The sequence below is a fragment of the Pinus tabuliformis genome, chromosome 2_2, assembly GCF_031772625.1.
Source record: "Pinus tabuliformis cultivar Carrire ecotype Pingquan chromosome 2_2, CPIR1, whole genome shotgun sequence".
Lineage (NCBI taxonomy): Eukaryota > Viridiplantae > Streptophyta > Pinopsida > Pinales > Pinaceae > Pinus > Pinus tabuliformis.
Window position 1 is genome coordinate 111,651,345 of NC_142300.1, and position 24,339 is coordinate 111,675,683.

General features: G+C 41.3%; 1 protein-coding gene across 4 annotated transcripts in view; it reads right to left on the reverse strand.

The window, feature by feature from the left end:
- The window catches only part of LOC149191613 (pentatricopeptide (PPR) repeat-containing protein), a 343,363-nt gene that overhangs the window by 283,639 nt on the left and 35,385 nt on the right, over positions 1-24,339 (reverse strand). For all 4 annotated transcript variants that reach the window (XM_089404363.1, XM_089404360.1, XM_089404362.1 and 1 more), the window contains exon 2: positions 18,157-18,284. In XM_089404363.1, the coding sequence (XP_089260489.1) occupies positions 18,157-18,284 (128 nt within the window). The remainder of the gene's footprint in view (positions 1-18,156; positions 18,285-24,339) is intronic.

Here is a 24,339-nt window from a genome sequence, read left to right on the forward strand (position 1 = left end):
AACCAGATCAATCTTCAAAATAGGATAGAAGCCATGGAAGCAGATCATGACAAAGAAAGGACTTCCATGCAAAATTGTTTACTTGTCATGAGAGAAAAACATGCTAAGGAAATGGAAACCATGAAAGCTAATCATGACAGAGAAATGAGCTCTATGCAAAATTGCTTGATGACCATAAAAGCAGATAATGACAAAATAATAAAAGATATGGAAGCTGGTCAGATATGTCTTCAGAATAAGTTATTGACCATGGAGGAAAACCATGCCAAGGAAGTCAGTGCTATGAAGGTTGAACACTCTAACTAGATGGATGCCATAACAATTGAAAAGATCACTCTTCAGAATAAGTTGCAAGTAATGGAAAAGATACAGATACAGGAATTTCAGCATGGGTCAGAGGATGAAAGAAACAAGGAAATGTCAACAGATCATAAGCCTCCCTGTCTGCTGCAGCAAGCTCCATCTTATTATGAGGAGGTCATTTGTTCCATTGAAAAGTGGCTAATTGAAGGTGACCCGGATAAAAGGGAAATTGATAAGAATCAGGTTGATGCTTGCGAGGTTGATCCACCAGTCATAACAGATCAAGTTCATGAAAATAAAGAAGCGCAGGTCACAGAAGTCTTGAACATTCCAAATTTTCCATATGAGCATTTTTCAGATCAAGAAGGAAGTTGTGCGTTGACCACATCATCATCAACATCACATCCTAACGAAAGCAAACGTACAAAGCGAAAGAGAATAAGGAAGAGGTTTGATACATCTGATGGTTGCATGGTGGGAAAATTCCTAGATCTAACAATCTCTGGAATCCTATGGCAACCAGCTGAATCTACTTCACCTAGATCGTAAATTACATTACAAAGTTACAAACATATTTCGGATTTCTTCTTGAAATATTGAAGTAAATTACTGAAGCAGCCTACACCAAATTAAATATGATTCTGAAACATACAAACTGAGCAAGCAAATTCAAACACATAAGACACCATTATTTTTGGACAAATGTCCCCGGAAAAACCCAATGCGGGAAAATCGATGTAGCATCTCTGAGGGTTTTATTATTATGTAGGAGAAAATTTGAGTACAAGTATAAGATGCTTAACTAGCAATTCGATACAGAGAGAATACTAGACAAAAGAATGGTGAAATGACCTCACGCTGTCACTGGGAGAATCAGTGACTGATCCTCTTGAACTGGAGCCTCTGCGTCACCCCTGTTGGGTATTACGCTGCCCCTGTTCCAAATCCTATGATAGCTGAGAAAATCGATCATCTGCCTCCTGGACTCACCCCGACTCCCGACAACTGAAACTCGACTTCCCTTAGCAGGAAACTTGACTTCCCCTCCAGGACTGCACTGCCACTGCATCAGTGCTGCGTGGGCCAGCGTCAGCCTCTCTCTGGACATCTTTCTGTCCTCTCTCTGCCTTGTACTCTCCGAAAATTCCTTCTTTCGAATTCTCACTTCCTCTCTACTGCAAAAGATCTCCTCGATCAGAACTTCCTCCTAAGAGCTTCTCACTTCAAAAATTCTATCTCTTGATCTCTCTTGGTGTATTTTCCAAATGACCCTCAAGCCCCTTCTTATATCTTCCTGTTGGACAACCAACGGCCTAGATTAACTCCTAATCAAAGGCTCAAATCGTTTTGGCTTAATCTTCGTCTTTATTTAGAAGACTCACCCACAATTAGATTAATAACCATTAATATTTTAATTTTCCTAAGTTTAGACTTAGGAACCCCATTAAAAATATTAATTATTTTGATATAATCGTCTCTAGGTGGAATTTCCCAAAACGGTTTATGGGTTCTTTGGAATGCATGTGCCCAAACCTCCCTGCAAAATTTGAGGTTTAGAGCACATCCGAATCTACCCCAAATCAACACTCCCTCTTAGCGAGGAATGTGCTCTAGCAATATCTTGTTGTTGCATACTGCTCTGACTCTGAAGCATCGTCCTCTGCGTTGTTGATGTCTGACATGCTGTCCACCAACTACTGCGTTGTTGTTGTTGCTGTATTGTTGCCTTTGACACTGCCACTGCCAATGCTACATATGTACTACAACTCCCTCTCAAATGTTGCATCTGCTATGCTGCTAGCACTGCCACGTGTGGAATTTCCCAAAACAGTTTATGGGTTCTTTGGAATGCATGTGCCCAAACCTCCCTGCAAAATTTGAGGCTTGGAGCACATCCGAATCTACCCCAAATCAACACTCCCTCGCTCTAGCAATATATTGTTGCTGCATACTGCTCTGACTCTTAAGCATCGTCCTCTGCGTTGTTGATGTCTAACATGTTGTCCGCCAACTACTGTGTTGTTGTTGTTGTTGTATTGTTGCCTTTGACACTGCCACTGCCAATGCTACAACTCCCTCTCAAATGTTGCATCTGCTATGCTACTTGCACTGCCACTGCTAACACTGCATCTGTACTGCAACGCGGCAGCTGAGAGAAGCAACTGAAAAATATCCAAAATTACTAAATTAACTGTGTTCAATATGATACCACGTAAATGCTGGAACTGACTGTTGCTAGTCTATGCGCTAACCCTCTGAATCTACTACGTTGTTGCTAACCTTTGCTCTGTGTCATCTACACTGTTGCCAACTCTGCTCTGCGTTGTTCAATCTCGGGGGCTCCTAGCCATTGCAACTGTTGGGCTCCCGTAGCAAGGTATTGATCCAAGAGGTGGACTCTTCAAGGATCTTGCCCATCTGTAGCTCTATCGAACTACAACTCCACATCAACCCACCTCCCTCCTAGAGGTATCTCGGTTGTCATCGCGAACTCCTATTGTTCATTCTTCGCGGTTGCAACCTTAGGATTGTGCTTCTCATCCTTATCCTTTTTCTTCAAAGGACACTGGGATGCATAGTGGCCCGTCTCGCCACATTTGAAACACTTCACCTTGGAGAGGTCTTTCTTTCGTCTCTGTTGCCCCTGATGTCCCTTCGATGCAAGGGTTGTATTCTCCTCCTCCTCCTTGGGCTTCGACCCACTGCTACTACTGCTTCCGTCAAGTTTGACATTGACCAGGTCTCTCCTCAGCTCCTCTTGTTTTAGCGCTGCCCACATCTCATCCCAATTAAGCAATGTTGCTCTGCCCAGGATACTCTGGACAAAGACTTGTCACCCATCTGAGACAGAATTGAGGACCAGTCCAACTAACTCTAAATCCTGAGGTGTATGCCCCACAACAGACAACTCATCATGGGTCTCCTTCAGCTTCGTGAGAAAGGGATTCACATGCTCTCCCGTTTGCATCTGCGCAGATCTCAACTTATGTTCCAAGTACATCTTCCACTGCTCGGAAGATCCCTGATACAATGTGGCCAAAGCATCCCACATCTCCTTAGCAGTTGCTCTGCTAACAACGTGGCACACCACCTGATCCTTGACTCCATCCAGAATCATCCCCTTGGCTTTTGCCATCTCAGCCTTGTACTTCTTTAGCAAATCTGCATCCGCAGGTTCAGCTACCACACTATCAACATATGTCTTAAGGGCATGCTCATCTAGAAGGAAAGCATTCTAGCCTTCCAGATGACGTAGTTGGAAGCTCCGTCCAACATGTCCCGATCCCTCAAGCCATTGGTTGCCATATCCTCCGAAGACTGTCGAACAGCTCCCTCCTTCTCCCTACAGTGTAGCTTCTAGGTTGGCTTACGCACTCCCCGATGGAGCTGGTAAGTCTGTTGCTCCCCTGCTGCTCAGCAAATGAGAAAAATTGATTTCCTCGGCAAGAAATCACTAAGGAAGTATTCCCTTCACTATGCGATCTGCTTCCTTCTTCAAACGACTTTTCTGCCCAACACTTAGCTTGTAGAAAATTGCGTCCCTCTAGCTTTGCGCAGAGGCTCTGCGTGGCTCCCTCTGTCTTGGCAAATTCTCGATCTGGTAGTCTTACCTCTCTATCGGCTCACTCAAAGAGAGACAACCCCGGAAATATCACCCTCCTAGCTAGAACTGCGCAATCCCTCAAGGGATTCGAACTGTTGTTTGTTGCAACAAGTTGGCCCTTGCTTCAGTGCTAGATCTGCTCTTCTTGTTTCGCATCAAACGCTCTGATACCATGTGAAAATTCTTAGATATAAAAATCTCTGGAATCCTACTGCAACCAACTGAATCTACTTCACCTAGATCGTAAATTACATTACAAACTTATTTTAGATTTCTTCTTGAAATATTGAAGTAAATTACTGAAGCAGCCTACACCAAATTAAATATGATTCTAAAAGATAGAAATTGAGCAAGGAAATTCAAACACATAGGGCACCGTTATTTTTGGACAAATGTCCACGAGAAAACCCAATGCGGGAAAACCAATGTAGCAGCTCTAAGGGTTTTATTATTATGCAAGCAAAAATCTGAGTACAATTCTAGGATGCTCAACTAGCAATCTGATACAGAGAGAATACTAGACAAAAGAATGGTGAAATGACCTCACCCTGTCACTGAGAGAATCAGTGACTAATCCTGCTGAATTGGAGCCTCTGCGTCACCCTCTACATGGCCTCTGCGCAGAACTACGTCACTCCTGGCAGTTTATGTGTCACCCCTGTTGGGTATTACGCTGCCCCTCTTCTGAATCCTCTGTTGGCTGAGAAAATCGATCTTCTACCTCCTAGACTCACACCCCAACTCCCGGCAACTGAAACTTGACTTCCCCTCAAGGAATCTGATGCCACTGCGTCAACATTGCATGGGCTAACGTCAACCTCTCTCTGGACGTCTTTCTATCCTCCCTCTGCCTCGTACTCTCCGGAAATTCCTGTTGAAGTTTCTAAGTTTACTTAGCTTAGAAACCCTTCATGCACTTTTCTGATTTATTCCTACCTACTTGTTATGTTCCTTTAACAAGTTATTTACAAAGTAAATACTGAAAATAAACACCAGTGCATGTTCAACATATTACAGATCAGCAACTAAAAGAAACAAGAACAAACACACCACATGACACCATTATTTTTAGACCAATGTCCCTGGAAAAACCCAATGCGGGAAAACCAGTGCACCTATCTGAGGGTTTTCTTATTAAGTAATATCATAGTACAATCCGGGTGTCGTATTTGGCCTACCCAACAAAGAATTTCCTTAGCAGCTATACCTCACAGTTTGAGAGAAATCTCCTAGCTGAAACCCCGGAAAATCCTTCTGGCAGCTCCTCAGCGCAAAACTACTCCTGCAACCCCAGCATCTGCCCAAACTGGACAGCATCAACGCCTCTCTATCTCACGCTAGCCCTGCATCAACCTTTCTAGGCCTGCGTTATCCCCAGGAGGCCCTGCATCAGCACACTGGCCTCTCCAGTGCTCTGCACAACACTTGGCTGCCTCTGCGTGGCCCAGCATGAGCCCTTGATGGCTCTGCGTCACCCTCCTTGGCTGCTGCGTTGCTCTCTCGGCACAATCTCTGCCTTCTCTATTTCTCTATACTCAATGCCCCTCAGCTGCTTTCCCGATCACTGATTCTATCTCTCTTAGCAACCCCGCTCTAGAAAATAAAATGACTGATTATCTGATGTACCTCTCCAAGTGACCCTCAAGCCTCCTCTTATACTTTTCCTGTTGACATCTCAACGGCTGAGATTAAGTCCCTAATCAACGGCTAAGATTAGATCTGGCTTGATCCATATTTTTTGGACAATTCTAACACAAATTCATATTAATACACATTAATATTTTATTTTCCCTAAGTTTAGACTTAGGGACTCCATTAAAAATATTAATTATTTTAATATCTCCTGATCTGTTTAGAATTTGCCCAAACCTTTTCTGGGTATTGGAGATTTCATGTGCCCCAACCTCTCCACCAAATTTCGTGGCTAGAGCACATCCGATGCTACCCCAAATCAACAATTCCTTCTTCCAAATTTTCACTGCCTCTCTACTGCAAAAGATTTCCTCGATCAGAACTTCCTCCTGAGAACTTCTCACTTCAAAAATTTGATCTCTTGATCTCTCTTGGTGTATTTTCCAAATGACCCTCAAGCCATTTCTTATATCTTCTTGTAGGACAATATACGGCCTAGATTAAATCTTAATCAAAGGCTCAAATCATTTTGACTTGATCTTTGTCTTTATTTAGAAGATTCACCCACAACTAAATTAATACCCATTAATATTTTAATTTTCCTGAGTTTAGACTTAGGAACCCCATTAAAAATATTAATTATTTTAATATAATTCTCTCTGGGTGGAATTTCCCAAAACGGTTTTTAGGTTCTTTGGAATGCATGTGTCCAAGCCTCTCTACAAAATTTGAGACTTAGAGCTCATCCGATGCTACCCCAAACAATACATGGCAGATTCGAAAAACAACCCATAGATTTGCCAGAAAGCAGGCAAATGCTCAGTATGCACTATATTGAACACATCTAATGCCACAAGGGCATCCTTTGTATTGTATTTCTAACCCTACACTTTGTCATTTTAGCATTTCATTTCTGTTTTAGGATTAGATTTATTATTAAAGTTAATAAAATTGTTAATGAGCTTTTATGTACTTATGTTATATGATGATTTTTGGATTATATTTTGATGGTCGCTACTTATGTCATTTCGTGTTTTCTTTGGGTGCAGATTCTAGATTCTCACATTCCTTCGATGAAGCAACATGTCCCCAAGTAGAGCCAAATATTGACCACTCCATGTCAACTACCCCATAGTTGTACATTTTTTTGCACATGGATTTCCATCATGTCCGAGCACTCACATGATCCATAAATTCATCATGATCAGCTATATGTACACTTGAGTTTTGTAAACCCATTCTGCATTTTGTAATGTAAATGATCCTAGTAAGAAAAATGTATGTAACAACTTAGGTAAGTTTAACTCTATGATGATGATTTTTATCCTAGGGGTTTTTTGTCTCACTGATTCATCTGTGTTTCTAAACACGAATGATCGGCAGAGTTTTTCCCTCCAACCTCACCCCAAAGCTCAGTTGGATTTTGTCGTCAGGATTTTAAATGAGTCCTACTGTTATTTATCGAGTCTTTGTAAAAGTGATTTGGGAATAATTCTAACTATTTGCTTAGATTATTTTATTACAAGTCACTTAGCCTACTAGATCATATTTTGTGTCACAGAAATGGGTAAATATTGAGGATCTATAACGAACGGGTGTTCTCCCTTCATAGGTTAGAAATCTGATATTTTATGTAAAAAGTATTTAGTGCATAGTCCCTCATAGTTAGACACCATGGCTAAATATTAGAAGGTTGGAAAAATTAATAGTCTCCTCATGATTCAATTAATTAAAATTTCTGGCTAGAATAAATTAAAATGTTAAAGCCAGAAATTTAATTAATTTAAGTCCTAGGAAAAATTAAATTCTCCAACATTTAAAATTCGTGGGTTTTAAAGTTTTTAATATTTTGAGGTCCCCAACCATGGGAAAATTGAAAATTTCAAAATATTTTGAATCCTTGGGCCATAGTAGTTAAGTCAAAGTCAACTTTTTGCGGCAATTAACTCAAACTAACCATTTTTGAGTTAATTAAAATGAAATTAAAAGTGAAATTCGAATTTCCTCAAACTTTATCAACAGTGATGATTAAAAGATCATTTGATCTTCATCAATGGATGAGATTGCTTTGACGGGGATCAAGCCAACTAGCCGTTCGAGAGTTTTTCTATAAAATAGAGGTCTCTCTCCATTATTTGGCTCTGATCATTGAATCATGTACTTGTTCTAAGAAAGCTCTAATAACTTTTTTCTAGGTTAATAAAACGCAAAGACTTTGTGGTTTCAGACCGTGGTGTTAATCTTTCAGATTTATGTGGTAATATTGTTATTAATACTCCTTTGTTTTTATTTGCATTTGCTGGTTAATAGCCTTTGAGGATTGATCTGTGTACAGGTATCTTGCATAGATTTTTGAGTTTTTTAAATATCATTTTGATTTGATAAAAGTAGCAAGTATCTATTTCTTGATGATTTTATGATCATTTTTTAATATCTATTAATCTAACAAGCAGATCTAAGTGTGCAGAAGTTATCATTCAGGATTTGGGCGTTTGGGGAAGTCCTCAGTTGGACCAACGGACTCTCAATTTACATAATCTAAAGAGCCCACTGTTTTTAATTTCTGAAGTTATCTTATAAATATTTTATTTACAGAGTTGTCCTTAGGCTTGTGCCTCTTTAAAATTTCAAATTTATTTCTAAATTTGTGCAAAATTTGTTTAAATCAAGCTAGTAGAGGGTTTTGATCTGCAGATCTGCTAGATCTGTAAAATATTATTGTAGATTTGGAAATATTAAATTTCTAATTCATTGGGGTTTTGGGTATTTCATATTTTTGTATATATAAATTTTGGGGTTTGCTATCTTTTGTTTGTGCAGGAAAATATCTGAAGATTGCAGATGATTTTTGTGGATTCCGGAGAGAGATCTAAGCCCCGGAGGACATCTCCATTAGTTTGCAGGTTGATGAGAAAATGCAAGAAGATCGTGGGCAAAAAAATTTTAGGGCTTTGAGACCCTGCCCTGGCCATCTCCACCCTCCTTCTCAACCTCCCTTTCATTCTCAGCCTCCCTCTCTCATTGTCAGTGTCCCCTCTCCTCCATTCTCGTCCTCCCTCTTCTTACCTTCAAGCCCTTTCTTTTTCCACCCCCTATCACCATAAATTCTTCCCACAAATTTTTCTAAAAAAGTTTAACAATTTTTTAACAAAACAAAATTCTGAATTTGGCATTTGCAATTGGAGGATTTTCAGAGATTCGGGCAACATATTTTCAAGTGTCTTCAAGCCCCTAAGAGTTGACTAGTGCACACCCTCTAACCTTTCCTCATTTCATTTTGAAATAAAGGTTAATACTAGCATAGATTTGCAATTCGCTGGAGTTTAGCAACGAATAAAATTTACATTTTTACTATTGTACAATTGCAAAGATAGGAATTACCTTCAATAACTTTTTGCATGCTAATTGACAAATTTCTTAACATTGTTTCACTGTTATTCAGTTATTTATTTCCAACTTTTTAAATCAAATACATCAGTAGATCAGAAATAATTAAACTCATAAATTTTCTGAATTGTAATTGTTAGTTTGTCATTAAAAAGTTTATGCTGTTATACATAGAAAAAAATCTGAATATTCCATGGTTTCAGGACCACTATTTTTGAATATATTTTTGGCATTAACATTTGATTTAACAGGAGATTACTAGATTAATATTTCATTAGTATGATCTGAGTTTAAAACACTTAGTTTAATTTCTGAAGTTCATTTGTTTTTACATGCTCATTCAAGAAAGATTAATTTAGTTTCACTTATGTATCCAATGATCTTTGATTGAGTACTTCATGCAAATAGATTTCTGAATTAAAGTGTTTTATTTCAAGCATTTTACATTTCAGTCCTATTGTACATTTCAGTAATTACTTGTGCAGATTTTACATTTTACATTGTTGGTATAAGTATTTGTTTTCACATTACGATCATCATTTTTTTGAGCCTTAAGTTAAACAACACTCACAACATAACTTAGAATAATTCATATTTTAGGCCCTCATTTAACTAAAATTAACCAAGTCCCTACATTTCACATAGCTTTAAGTTTTGCATCTGCATATAAGACAATTGAATCATTCAGCAACAGTTTCTCATCCTTTACTTGGACTTTATTTCCTTCGCAAGATAGTTGACTCCACAAGGCACTGGTATCATTTTCCTCAAATCAAATTGAATCCTTCAAAATCTTGCGTGATCTAAACAAGCATTGGTTGCTTAGTTCTGTCTCCCGAACTGGTTGGTTCCCAACTAATTTTCATTCATCCCATCTTTGTAGGGTTTAGCCCCTTAGTCTGCTATTGGGAGACAGCTCAAACAGAGTGATTGGGGATCAGTGTGACATCCCTCGATCTAAGTCGTTGTCGCAGTGTCTAGACATTTTGTAATAGTCCTAATTAGCCATGGCTAATTGGAATATTCGATTTTGCTCAATTTTGCCTTCTATAGTTATTTATAAATAAAAAGGTGAGGAAAGGGGGACATAACTCACTTTTTGAATAAGGTCACTCCCTAGTAGCACAACGTTAGAACTTAAAAGGGGAGCCAAGGGGGCCAAAAGACCACGTAGAGAAGGGGGCCCACATAGACACTTGGAGGGACTACGCAAATGGAGAAGGAGCACGTGGCAAGAGAGAGGCTACGTTGGAGGAGGTGGGCCTTAGGGTTTTGAGAGAGGCCAACTCTATAAAGGAGAGGGGAGCCTCCTCATTTTGGCATTGGATTATGTTGCATTTGAGCTAGTCACTTCAACTTAGAGCACGCTGGTTGTTTAGCCTGTCTGCAGCACTGTTTAGTGCATCGAATGTCTCCGTTCGGAGATCTCACCCTTAGCCCCGGGGGACTTCGAGTGTCTGCTCGGGCAAGGTAGTTTCATCAGTATTTTGCAAAAGGAGCGATTTCTGGAGTTGAGGAGGAACTGGGCATTTGATGACTGTGCAGTCTTGAGAGGGGAGGACACAGTCTCTTTTGGTAGGAGCTCCGGATTGGGTTTATGTGGAGGATTTGAGCTTGGAGATTGAGCAAGGGATCATCCCTTGCATATTGGAGGATTTTGATAGAGTCTCGGGTAGAGTTTTGGAGGATTCTCTTTAGGGGCAGCGCAGAGCCTTGAGGGATAGCGTAAATCCTCAAGGGGGTGATTTTCGGGGGTCAGCTATTTTAGAAAATCTTTCTGAGCTTTTCTGGGTTTATTGAGAAAAGGTTGATTCCAGAGTTTCAACATTTTCTGAGGAGGGGAACAGCCCCAAATCCTCACTTGATTCCAGCAGTAGCAGCAGCACAACAGTTCTCCGGCAGCTTGGACACAGTTCAGAGAGAGGCCATTTCCCTACCATTCTGAGTGTATTTCTTCACTTGCCTTGTGCAAGTCGAGGTGCTATCTTTCTGATCAGCTCTTGTACTCTTTCCATTACTCAGTATAATAAAATGGCTTAGCATTTCTCTCTGCATTTCTTGAGTATCTGTTATATTCCATGTATACATTATTGTATGTTCCACTACTGTTATTTTATTTCTCTTTGAGCTCCCCGGCTACTATACCACTTGTGTGTTTTTCTCCTATACTCTTAGACAGAGTCTGGAAAGGGCCAGATAGTCTCCAGATCTCGTCCTCTTTTCAAAGGCGACATATCTGGTAAACGCCCTCCCAATCCATCTCTGGTTGGAGTTTGCTTGTGTTTGAGGGATATCCCTGATAAGGGATATTACAGTGGTGTCAGAGCATAGATCTAGCTCAGCCTATGGAGCTAGCAGCCTATGACACCAAGGGAGAAGCCCTACATCTATTACAGAGGTAGGAAATACAGAGATATTGAGCGTAGGTTGGAGAACACCTACGAAGAGGGAGACTATGTTCGGGTGGTGGGCACAGAACAAGAGGAGCCTGTGGTGAACACAGAACAGGAGGAGCCTGTGGTGGACGCAAAGCAGGAGGATCTGATGGCAGATAAGGACGGGAAGAGATTTGCGGACATGCTCCTCAAATCAGTGCAGGATCTGTCGAGGCAGATCGAGGTGATGGGGCAGAGATTCACGGCGGTGGAGGCTAGACAATGTGAGGACCCACGGGTTTTCCAGGTTGGTGAGGGATCGGGTACATCCCACCATTTGCCAGAGCAGGGTGCCACTCAGCATGATACTACTCAGCAGATGGCCTCACATGCCCCTACACGTTCTACCATGCCCACTTTCCTAGGAGCAGACACGGGGGCCGGAGCCCAACAAGAGGCAAAGCCCGGTCATATGGGCGATTATTTTGCAGAATACCAGGCCTATGGGCAGGAGTTCAGGGATGCTCTCTCATTTAGAGACTTTGTTCAGCTCTAGCGGGATAGTAGACCCCGCAACCATCACAGAGGATACCGGCATTATCATGATGGAGACACCCACCACATAGCTAGTAGATTCCACTTGCCTACGTTTGATGGCTCATCAAACAGTTCGACAAAGTCTTGGGTGGAGAAGCTAGACATCTATTTCCAGCTTAACCAGATGTCAGAGATAGAGGCCATCAAGGTGGCGACATTACATTTGGATGGTGAGGCTCAGGACTGGTGGTTCCATGGGATGGTTACACTCAGACACTCCACAGTGACGACATATGCCGAGTTCACCAGGAGATTGATAGAGAGGTTTGACCGGGGGGATCCGGAACAACACTTTGTTGAGCTGACGAGGCTCAAACATACCGGGAACCCAGAGACCTACATTGCAGACTTCTTGAAAGTTTCAATGATGGTGCCAGATCTATCTGCGGCATGGAGGATCTACATGTTTGTTGAGGGGTTAGCAGAGCCACTTCAGGGTCTAGTCAGATCCACTAGACCAGCCACACTCCAGGATGCTATTAGCAGGACCCAGGACTTACAGGATGCCTTACCCAGGACCCGAACACCTTACCCCCAGAGACAGGCTTTTCAGCCTAAGGGGAAGGATGTGAGAATTCCGCCTCCAAAGGGGAAGCCAGGACGAGCACAAATTGATGATGATGCCAGGAGGGAGCTGAAGAAGAAGCAGTTGTGCTTTACCTGTCAAGAGCCGTGGACAGCGGGACATAGATGTGCTGCTAGCAAAGCACATTTTATTGAGGTCTTCTCCGAGAGCAGCGAGGAAGAGGATGAGGAGGATGATGGGGAGGCAGGAGATAGTCATGTCGCGCAGGATCCTTTGCCACCTCCACCACCACCAACAGGTGGTGCAGCTTTTGCAGCTACCGGAGGGGCCCTTGCAGCATTGCGAGGAGTTCCCAAGTATTTGACGCTGCGCATACGGTGGACAGTACGTGACCAGCGAGTATCAGTTTTGGTTGACAGTGGGGCAATCCACAACTTCATCAATGCACAGATGATTGAGTGGAGAGGTATACAGACAAAGAGCTTCGATGGCTTTTTCAGTTTTGGTCGCAGGAGATCAGACCATGATGTGTGCTCGTTATGTTCCAGAGTTATCAGTGACGATGGGCACCTACACACTGACTGACCACTTTTTCGTGGTCAATATTCCGGACACCAACATGATACTAGGTGTTCAATGGCTTATCACTCTAGGGAAGGTCACGACAAATTGGAAGGCCCTAGAGATCGAGTGGGATGATGAGAAGACAGGGAGGCATGAGAAGATATGGGGACAACACGCATATCCGCCTCAAACTGTTTCGACTCATCGAATGGAGGTAGTCTTCCAGAAGGGAGACATAGAGTGGGCAGTGGAGCTGCGTGCATCAGAGGCAGGGACTATAGGGCAAATGGTGCACCCAAAGATACAGTCCATCCTTGACCAGTATGCCACAATGTTTGGGGAGATTCTGTCGGGACAGCCACCGGACCGGGGGTTTGAGCACACCATTGAACTTGAGCATGGCATACAAGCAGTGATTACTACCCCCTATAGGCATCCCAAAGCCTATCGGGATGAGATTGAGCGGGCCATTCAGGAGTTGCTAGCTCTTTGGCACATTCGGCCGAGCACAAGTCCTTTTGCTTCTTCCGTGGTGTTGGTGAAGAAGAAGGACGACACATTGAGGATCTGAATTGACTACAGGGCCCTGAGCAAGAAGACCCTGAAGAACAGGTACCCCATACCCAAGATCGATGAGTTGAGAGGAGCACGGTTCTTCTCAAAGATTGATTTGAGATCTGGGTACCATCAGATTCGCGTGAGGGAGCAGGACATTCCCAAGACCGCCTTCAGGTGTCACTATGGGCACTTTGAGTTTTTGGTGATGCCCTTCGGGCTAACCAACACCCCAGCTACATTCCAGTCCTGCATGAATCACATCTTCCGCAGTCACTTAAGGAAGTTTGTGTTGGTGTTCTTTGATGATATTCTCATTTACAGCAGGACTTGGGAGGAGCATCTCTAGCACATTGAGACAGTGTTGCGCATCTTGAAGGAGCAACAGTTATATGCCAAGCTCTCCAAGTGTGAGTTTCGGTTGACGAAGATGTTGTACTTGGGACACATCATAGGGGTGGACGGAGTGAGAGTCCACGAGGAGAAGGTCAGGGCCATCAGAGATTGGCCGGAGCCGAGGAACGTGATAGAACTTCAGGGATTCATTGGCATTTGTACTTACTACCGGAAGTTCGTCAAGAGTTTCTCATAGCTTGCTGCACCCCTGACAGATCTGACAAGGAAGGGGGCATTCAGTTGGTCGGATACAGCGCAGCGAGCCTTTGACAGGCTCAAGGAGGTTATGAGCAGCTGCCCAGTGCTTGTGTTGCCATATTTTTCGCAGCCATTTGTTTTGGATTGTGATGCGTGGGGAGAGGGGATCGACGTAGTGTTGATGTAGGGAGGTCACCCTATAGCCTTTGAGAGCCGGAAGCTCCTTCCGCATGAGAGGTTGTACTCTATATACGACAAGGAGATGTTGGCCATTATGCATGCATTGGCCAAATTCCAGCAGTATTTAGTGGGTAACAGGTTCAGGGTGAGGACTGATCACAACACTCTCAGGTTCTTTTTGGAGCAGAAACAGCGACAGGAGAGGCAGCAGAAGTGGATCAGTAAGATCCAAGCGTATGACTTTGACATTGAGTATGTCAAGGGTAAGAACAACGTGGTCGCAGATGCCCTTTCACGTAGACCAGCCACGTTGTCTCTTATGAGCTTTGACACAGACTGGAGGGCTCGACTCTTAGTAGAGTACTCCAAGGACAGATTTGCATGTGAGGTTCTGGATGGGCAGGTGGCGGATGACAAGTACAGGGTCATCGATGAGATCATCCACTATAGGGACCGGATCTTCTTGACTAAGGGATCTGAGCTCAAGAAGAAGATACTTCAAGCATCACATGATTCACCATTGGCAGGCCATCAGGGGTTTACCAAAACCTACAGGGCCATTAGAGAGAGGTTTTCATGGAAGGGCCTCAAGGAGGACGTCCTCCAGCATATCCGGGAGTGCGATGTTTGCCAGAGGAACAAGGGGGAGATGAGCCATCCTGCAGGATTATTGCAGCCTCTTCCCATTCCGGAGGGGAAATGGGAATGTATTTCGATGGACTTCATCACAAGGTTGCCCATGGTGCAGGGCAAGGATTGTATCTTTGTCGTCATTGATCGACTGACAAAGTACGCACATTTTTTTGCCATATCCGCACACTAACAGCAACGCAAGTGGACGAGCTGTTCTTCAGAGAGGTCTTCAAGCTACATGGTCTTCTTAAAACCATCACCAGTGACAGGGACAGCCGTTTCATGGGCGGGTTTGGCAAGAGCTTTTCTGGTTGGTGGGGACGGAGTTGACACCGAGTACCAGTTATCACCCACAAACGGATGGGCAGGCAGAGATAGTTAACAAGTGGCTGGAGGGCTCCTTGCGTAGCTATGTCAGTGGGCAGCAGCGAGTATGGCTGAAGTGGCTGCATCTGGGGGAGTACTGCTACAACACAACACATCACATGTCCATTGGTATGTCACCATTCTATGCTTTGTATGGATATCACCCTTTATCTTTTGCTAATGTGATGTTTGGAGCTAACAAGGCTCCGAGAGCCAAGATTTGGATCCAAGAGAGTCAAGATATTCTCCGAGCTCTCAAGGATAATATGGCTACAACGCAAAACCAGCAGAAGCTGCATGCTGATAGGGGTTGGGTGGAGAGACAGTTTGAGGTAGGGGACTTAGTCTACCTATGATTACAGCCATACCGACAGTCGTCACTAAAGCAGAAGGGAGTTGAGAAGCTCAAGCCCCGCTTTTATGGGCCATACAGGGTGATACGCAGGATTGGACAGGTTGCGCATGAGTTGGAGCTGCCCCAAGGCAGCAAGATTCATAACGTTTTTCATGTATCATGCCTAAAGAAGGCATTGGGGCAGCAGGTGACAGTGACAGATGAGCTACCACCCACGGATGATGAGAGGCATTTGGTGTTGCAGCCAGAGGCTATTATTGATACCAGGGAGAGGCAGTTGCAGAGCAGGACGGTCCGGGAATTCTTGGTGAGGTGGAAGAATTTACCGAATGAGGATGCCACTTGGGAGAATAAGAAAATTTTGCAGCATCCATCACTTCAATTGCTTGAGGACAAGCAACATTTTGCCGGGGGAGACTGTAATATTCCAAATTAGCCATGGCTAATTGAAATATTTCATTTTGCTCAATTTTGCCTTCTATAGTTATTTATAAATAAAAAGGTGAGGAAAGGGGGACATAACTCACTTTTTGAATAAGGTCACTCCCTAGTAGCACAACGTTGTAACTTAAAAGGGGAGCCAAGGGGGCCAAAAGACCACGTAGAGAAGAGGGCCCACGTAGACACTTGGAGGGACTGCGCAGATGGAGAAGGAGCACGTGGCAAGAGAGAGGCTACGTTGGAGGAGGTGGGCCTTAGGGTTTTGAGAGAGGCCAACGCTATAAAGGAGAGGGGAGCCTCCTTATTTTGGCATTGGATTATGTTGCATTTGAGCTAGTCACTTCGACTTAGAGCACGCTGGTTGTTTAGCCTATCTACATCACTGTTTAGTGCATCGAGTGTCTCCGTTCGGAGATCTCACCCTTAGCCCCGGAGGACTTCGAGTGCCTGCTCGAGCAAGGTAGTTTCATCAGTATTTTGCAAGAGGAGCGATTTCTGGAGTTGAGGAGGAACTGAGCATTTGATGACTGCGCAGTCTTGAGAGGGGAGGACGCAGTCTCTTTTGGTAGGAGCTCCGGATTGGGTTTCTGTGGAGGATTTGAGCTTGGAGATTGAGCAAGGGATCAGCCCTTGCATATTGAAGGATTTTGGTAGAGTCTCGGGTAGAGTTTTGGATGATTCTCTTCAGGGGCAGCGCAGAGCCTTAAGGGATAGCGTAGAACCTCAAGGGGGTGATTTTCGGGGGTCAGCTATTTTAGAAAAGCTTTCTGGGCTTTTCTGGGTTTATTGAGCAGAGGTTGATTCCAGAGTTTCAGCATTTTCTGAGAAGGGGAACAGCCCCAAATCCTCATTTGATTCCAACAGTAGCAGCAGCACAGCAGTTCTCCGACAGCTTGGACGCAGTTCAGAGAGAGGCCATTTCCCTACCATTCTAAGTGTATTTCTTCACTTGCCTTGTGCAAGTCAAGGTGCTATCTTTCTGATCACCTCTTGTACTCTTTCCATTACTCAGTATAATAAAATGGCTCAGCATTTCTCTCTGCATTTCTCGAGTATCTGCTTATATTCCATGTATACATTATCGTATGTTGCACTACTGTTATTTTTTTATCTCTTTGATCTCCCCGGCTACTATACCACTTGTGTGTTTTTCTCCTATACTCTTAGAGTCTGGAAAGGGCCAGGTAGCCTCCACATCTCGTCCTCTTTTCAGAGGCGACATATCTGGTTAATGCCTTCCCAGTCCATCTCTAGTTGGAGTTTGCTTGTGTTTGAGGGATATCCCTGATAAGAGATATTACACATTTTGTGCGACAACACTACCAATGCATCATATTCTTTGAATTTTAGAAAAGAACCTCCTAAAATATAAATCCAATTGGGATCAAAACAATCAAAAACATGGCAAGGCAAAGTATTGTTTCAAATCATCTTTTAAAAAATGCAAGATTGAATGGGGAAAACTTATATTTTTTAAGATAAAACTTGGAATGTATATTTGAGTTTCAATATTAATCAACTTCACATACAAAGAGAAAAATTTAAACTGATTCTCGGAGTTCATATCCTTACCACTAAAATTTTGTCTTAACATTCCATAACTCTTCAGCATATCATAGAACTGTTTCTTACTTGCAAATTGCTACTTATAAGTTATAGGTACAGGCTCCTGTACTAATAAAGTCAGTTTTGGAAAGGCGTGAAACAGTGAAGGAATTATAATAGCTATTAGCTACTGCGTGCATAGTTATTCTCTGACCTCTAGAAAAAACATTCCTAAAACATAAAGATAAACAAGGTCAAAGAACCACAGGAATAAAAATGCAGAGGAAAATTTCAATGCTCCTTCAAAAAGCCATAACATTGATTTGGAATGCTCGCAGTTATTTTGAAACATTAACAATGGAATATTCAAAAGAATTTAATATTTCTATTCACAGTGGAAGGAAAAATTAGCACACAAAATACAACATTTAAAATTAGAAATTCAAAATAAAATTTCAAGCCAAACTCGTTATAAAAAATTATAGAAGCTGGTTCTTACTTTGTATATACATATGAATTTGGTTCTATTCCTCTTGCTCGCATGTTCTCGAAAGTGGAGCGTGCGTGATGCTTGTCACCACGCCTTGCATAATAATTCACCAACAATCCAAAATCTCGTCTTGTTGGCTGGAAAAAATTCAAAAAAAAAATTACAATGACAAGACTTGAGCAAATTCACAAGTAATAAATATATCTTGTGAGTAATAAAATTTCTAACAAAACAGGATTTCTAGAGAGAGAATGATTCTTGCTACTAGTGGGGTAGGTTTCTCTCAGCAAAACAACCAACAATCTAAGTGTGATGAACCAGTTTTATATTTCTACCAGTCATTTCTTCCATTTCAGATCCTCTCCTCCATGCTTATCTTATTTTTAACATATCACTGTTCTTCATATGGTAATATCCTTGCTTCATACTGCAAAAGACTAAAAACATGCACACGATAGTTAGTAATAGAATGCCTTTATCTAGGGTTGACCAGGATATATATGCCTTTCCCAAGAAGAATCTGGTGGTAAGGGTTGTTTAGGCATTATGCTGTGATTCTATGTATTTTTCCAATGTACTGATAAAAGGTGGTGCTGGTCCTGCAATCACTTCTCGTCAGAATCTCCTGTAGAATAAAAGGAGGATATGGATGAGTATCTTTGGGTAGTTTCATTTTTGAGGAGGGCCTTCCTATCTTAAGATAGCTCCCCACTTAAAAAAAAGTCCATATCTCTGACCCTTGTGGTGTTCTCAGGATGATCCTGAACCCCAAAGTCCTTGACAAAAATCCATTATCTACCATGTATCATACAATAAACTAGGCATCTAAAAATACAATGCTCCTTTGTCTCTAGTTCCACAAGGCAAGGCTAACAGAATTGCTACTCTTTTGGTATGTGACGATTTATTCCTATCTGAAGAAGATGAGAATAGCTTCATGGCTAACCCAAGAAAATTTGGTCCATGCTATGAATTGATATAAGCTGGAACAGAAATAAGAACATTGTCCATTTGGAGATTAGACGTTGAATTAGTGTGAGAGACTAGGTGACAAGGATTTATGACAGTTAGTCCAAAAAACTCTGGAGTTTCAATAAAATCCTATAAATATCCTCCTTAATGATGTGGTTGATGTCTCTTTTGAAGAGATGGAGAGCACCAACAAAGAACGTCACAGGCAAGAGATTATATAATCCATGTGTGAAGGAAAGTTGCCAGTCTGGCATACCAACTAAACCCAAAACTCTAACTGGTTGATTCTTATGGAGAAATGAACTGTGAGATAGGGATATCACCCTTAGTCGACTGTGAAGCATAATTATGACAAGGAATATAACTAAAGTAAAGGACAACCCAAAATAAATGCTAGCCCCAAGGTTTAGCTCAAGCAGTCATGTGCTAAGTTGGGGAGGTCACGGTTTCAACTTTTTTGACCTCCTTAGGGTTAGGCTCCATAATCAAGGCCAGAAATTTACCTCGTTTACCATCCATGGATTATGGGGAAGTAAAGGAAGGTTTTCCACGAGATTTTCCTTGGAAAATTAAAGAAGGCCCAATATCTACTATTATGATTGTTACCCCTCATTTTGTATAGGGGTAGTATTATGAATTTCTTCACTACCCTTATGATTTTTATCAAAAAGAGATTTGGATAGCTGGGTCATTCACTTGGTTCCATCAATTGTTGATGTGTTGGAGGTCCGATGATGTATTGATGGGTCATATGGTGTTCTAGTCTCCACTCCTTACTAGATGGTTCTACTTGATGTTGTATGGTTCCTTTGGTGGAGCTCCCTATCATTTGTGTGGGGGTAAATTGGGCATTGCATTGGAGATGTTATGTATGAGGATGAGACAAGTGGTGTGTCACTCTTCATCTCTTATTTTATTAATTAATGTTGACTTGTCTATTAGAATAGTTACACCTTACATTGTATGAGATTTTTCATCGTGATTTTCATCACATTGATTGAGTTTGTTGCTGGTACCTTTGGAGCTTTTGGAAGGACTTGAGAGCATACAACTTTATGGAGCCTTTTCTTTCTTAGTTGAAGGATTATCGGATGGAGATATTTGGCGGAGGAGAATTATTTCTCTATGGATGAATGGTCATGGTTTATAGTCATTTGATGGTTTTGGTGCTACTATCATGTGTTTGTTTGATGGATCACTCTCTTGACATATAGATGCTTGATACTTTATGTGTTATATTCTTCTTGGAGCATCCCAATGACTATGCATAATGGTGTTAGGATATTAGTTTGTCACTAGGAGGGGGTGTTCTACATGGTCCCCTTTTGTCGAGTGTGTGGTTGCCACATACTTATGTTTGATGGAGTTAGCACTTTCTTATGTCTCCTCCTATGATGTTGGCATAGTGTGGTCATACATGTTTCCTTGGTGGGATTGCCCTAGGTGATATAACTTTGTGATATTCGGCATCACCTAGGAGGGATGTGCATTTGATGATATTAATACCCTTACTAATGTATTATTTCCTAAGTTCAAATGAGAGGGAGCATATGATATGTTTTCATGGTGATTTGGCTTTTCTATGGCTCAATGATCTATTGTTGATGTATTTATCCTTTGGTGGTGGTATGCCCTAAGTCTCGTTACCACACAATCTAGCAAGGGACCTAGGAGGGGTACTTAAGGGATAACTAATAGATTGAATGGCAACAACGAGACAAGGACCCATTGTCACCTCAGTCAATGTCCCCTGTTCTTTACACACCTTCACCGATGGAAGAAATCCCGGTATGGAGGTAACCACTAGGAAGATAAGGTCAATAACAGGGCAAAATGTGATTTCCAAAACCCATTCATAGGAGAGACTCAAATAATGGCTTGCTTGGTTTAGAAGCAAGATAAGGGTTTTCCAAGAAAGACTAATGGGAGGAGGCCTAGACCTAAGGGAAAAAGATACTCAATGCAAGGGCTACACCTAGAATGAAGGCTTCCTAAAAAAGGTTAAAGGACCTCTCTAAGGGTTTTGAGAAATAGTGACCATGTAAGGGTTTGGGACCACAAGAGAGACCTAAAGGGATCTGAACTAGGCCTAGGGTTTACAAGATCAAAGAGGAATAAGGTACCCTAGGTCAAGCAAGGATGATATAGGTCAATGAATGGTTAACTTCCAACGAGTTTTCAAGAGTAATTGACCTATGGAAAGTCGCTAACCAAAGAAGCCTAGGAGAAGAAATGATGTTGGAGCTAGGGCTTGAGGTTTCTCCAAATCTAGCCATGGGATGAGCTTCAAAATTTGAGAGAACTTAGAGGAAACCCCATCGTAGTTGCATGCCAACTCGCTCTTGAAGGAGGCCACCCTAATGCATTTCGCACTAGGTCCTAGGAGACCTTCTAGGGTTAGAGCAGAAAAATGGAAAAAGGTGAAAAAAAGGGTTTGGAGATTGATCAACTAGGACTGGGACCTGTCGCACTCAAATTACCAAAGTACCAAGGAAGCGAAAGTACCAATTTTTTCAACAAATATCGGATCACATATCAACAATCCATGCGTCATGGTTATCTCATTCTGCAAGTTATGTAACATAAATGATCTTAGTAAAACCTTGATTCTAAGTAACAACCTAAGTAACCCTATAATTTTGATGACGAATTTCATCCTAGGAGGTTTTTTAACCTCGTTGATTACCTGTGTTTCTAGACACGGCTAATCAGAGGAGTTTTTCCCTCTAGCTTAAACCCCAAAAGCTAAAATGAAATTTATTGTCAAATTTTTAAGTGAGTCCTAGTGTTTTTAGTCGAATCTAATGTAAAAGTGATTTGGGAATAATTTAAGCTAGTTGGCTTAATTATTTTATTACAAATCACTTGGTTTACTAGATCATATTGTGTCGCAGATAGGTTAAGTGCCTTGACGGTCTTAAGCCAAATGTGCATTCCCTCTTTAAGTCTCGCAAATGTAAAATCATATGTATGAGAAGGTCGGAAAAATATCAAATCCCTTCATGTGTAAATTAATTAATTTTTCTAGCAAAATAAAATTAAATCCTAAGCCAAAAAATTAATAAATTAGAGTCAAATTTAAATTGTCTTAAGAAAATAACGTCTCTGGATGGAAAAATTCAATTTTTAAAGATCCTCCACCAAGGGAATATTGTATATTTCAAGAAAATTTGGACCCTTGGACCTTGGTGGTTAAGTGAAAGTCAAATTTTTGAGGATATTAGCTCAAAATAATTAATTTTGAGCTAATTAAAATGGAATTAAATGATAAATTCGAAAATTCCTCAAAAATAAAAAAAAAATCAAGGGCCAAGATTGAACAATCTTTAAGTGTTTATCAACAGCCAAGATTATTTTGACAAAGATCAAAGAAACTAGTCGTTATTTTTCCATCTGGAGGATTTATCTATAAGTTAGAGAGTAAGTTGAGTCTCTAGTGATCTTGATCTCTGACTAGAATATTGTTGTTGAAGCATTTTTGTAAATTATTGTCCCGTTGGGAACTACTTTTTCTGCTATAATAAAAGACTTTGGGGTGCAACTCGAAGTGTTCTTGCTCATTGATCTGTGGTATGTATTGACTACAAGCTTCCTATGTTGTGCTTTATGTGATTATTTTGAGATAATACAGTGTTTGCAAGTACCCAATCCTTGGTCTCCAAGTTCACAGACTGTGGACAAGGATCATTTTGCTTGGATCCTTGGCTTTCATATGGTGGATTAAATCTTTGTTAACGTTGTAGCGAGCATAATTTTTCTGAAGCATTTCTAGTCATTATTCAAAGGAAAAAAACAAAAAACAAAAAACAGAAAATCTCAAAATTTTAAAATTTTCAAAACCCTTCTATATTTGTAGATCTTGTAAATAATTTTCTATATCTATATTGTAAATTATTTTTTATAGCTTGGGTTTTGGGGATTTTTAGTATTTTTTATATATTTGGGGTTTCGGTGTTTTATTTTTATTTTTTACAAGTTGGATCAAGGGATCAAGTGAAGGAAGAGCTAGATCTAGGCCCTTGAGGGTAAGATCTAGCCTCTTGAGAATTTTATAGGGCTATTCACTGAAGAATTCACAGCCAAAGTCATATCCAAGGAAGAAAAAAAATTCAAGACAAGGGTTTCACTTTTCCAAGCCTCCCCGGCCTAGATCCAGCTCCTATAGGCCCAGCGTCCTCCCTCCTTGGCCTGTGTCATCTCCAGAGGCTTTGCATCATCCTTGTCTACCCCTTTTAGGGCAGGTCATAGCCCCTAGACGCCTCGGCCTCCCTTTCCTAGCCCTGCGTTAGGGCTTTAGGGCCTTAAAAGGCCTAGTCATGGGCCCTAGGTCACACAGTTGCCCTCCTCTTGCCAAACAACTTCCCTTTAGGCAATTCGTCCTCTTTTTGGCCTTAATTTTCCTCCTAAACCCCAGCGTCAAGCCTTTCTGGGCTTTCCTCCTCCAACGTTGCATTTTTCCAGCATCCTCTTACCTTTTCTCCCTTGGATCTATCATCTAGGCCCCTTTACCCCCAAACATTGGCCTTCCTTAGCCTAGCGTTGGCTTTTCTTGGCCATCTTCTGCCCTAGTTTTCCCTAAACACTAGATTTGAGGTTTTTGGACTGAATAATTGGTGGTTTTACAAGTTTTGAAGTTCAAAAACTCTATTTTTCAGATGGCAACTTAATCCCAAAGTTCCAACAAATTTTGACCAAGGGCTCTTCAAACCCTTATGCCTAGGGTTTGACCTCTACACCCTAAATTTAAATTAAATCAATAAGAAATAAGCCCTAAAATCACATGCTACAAGGTCAAAATTGTTTAAATTTGCAAAATTTTCATTTTTAGGAATTTCAGCCACTTGGACACTTTATATCTAGCCTAGATCTAGCTTTTAAGTTTGTTGGAATTCACTACATAGCTGAAAAATTCAAATCTAAAAATTTTTTAAGCATACACTCAATAAGGGTCAAAGTTTTGAATTTTCAGTTTTCGGCAAAATTTTACTATTTTTGGGCATTTTGGGCATTATCTTTAATATTGCTAGCTTGTTGATCCGTCATTTGTTTACTATTGTAATAAACATATCAGTTATGAAATTTGTTGAATCAAACTCTTCTAAAGCCCTAAAAATTGAATTTTTCAAGTTCTAGTGCATTTTTGCTGCTTTTGGGCATATTGGTCATCTATTTTTTGTTGTTGATCTGTGGTTATTTACTGTTGTAAATTAATATTTCAGA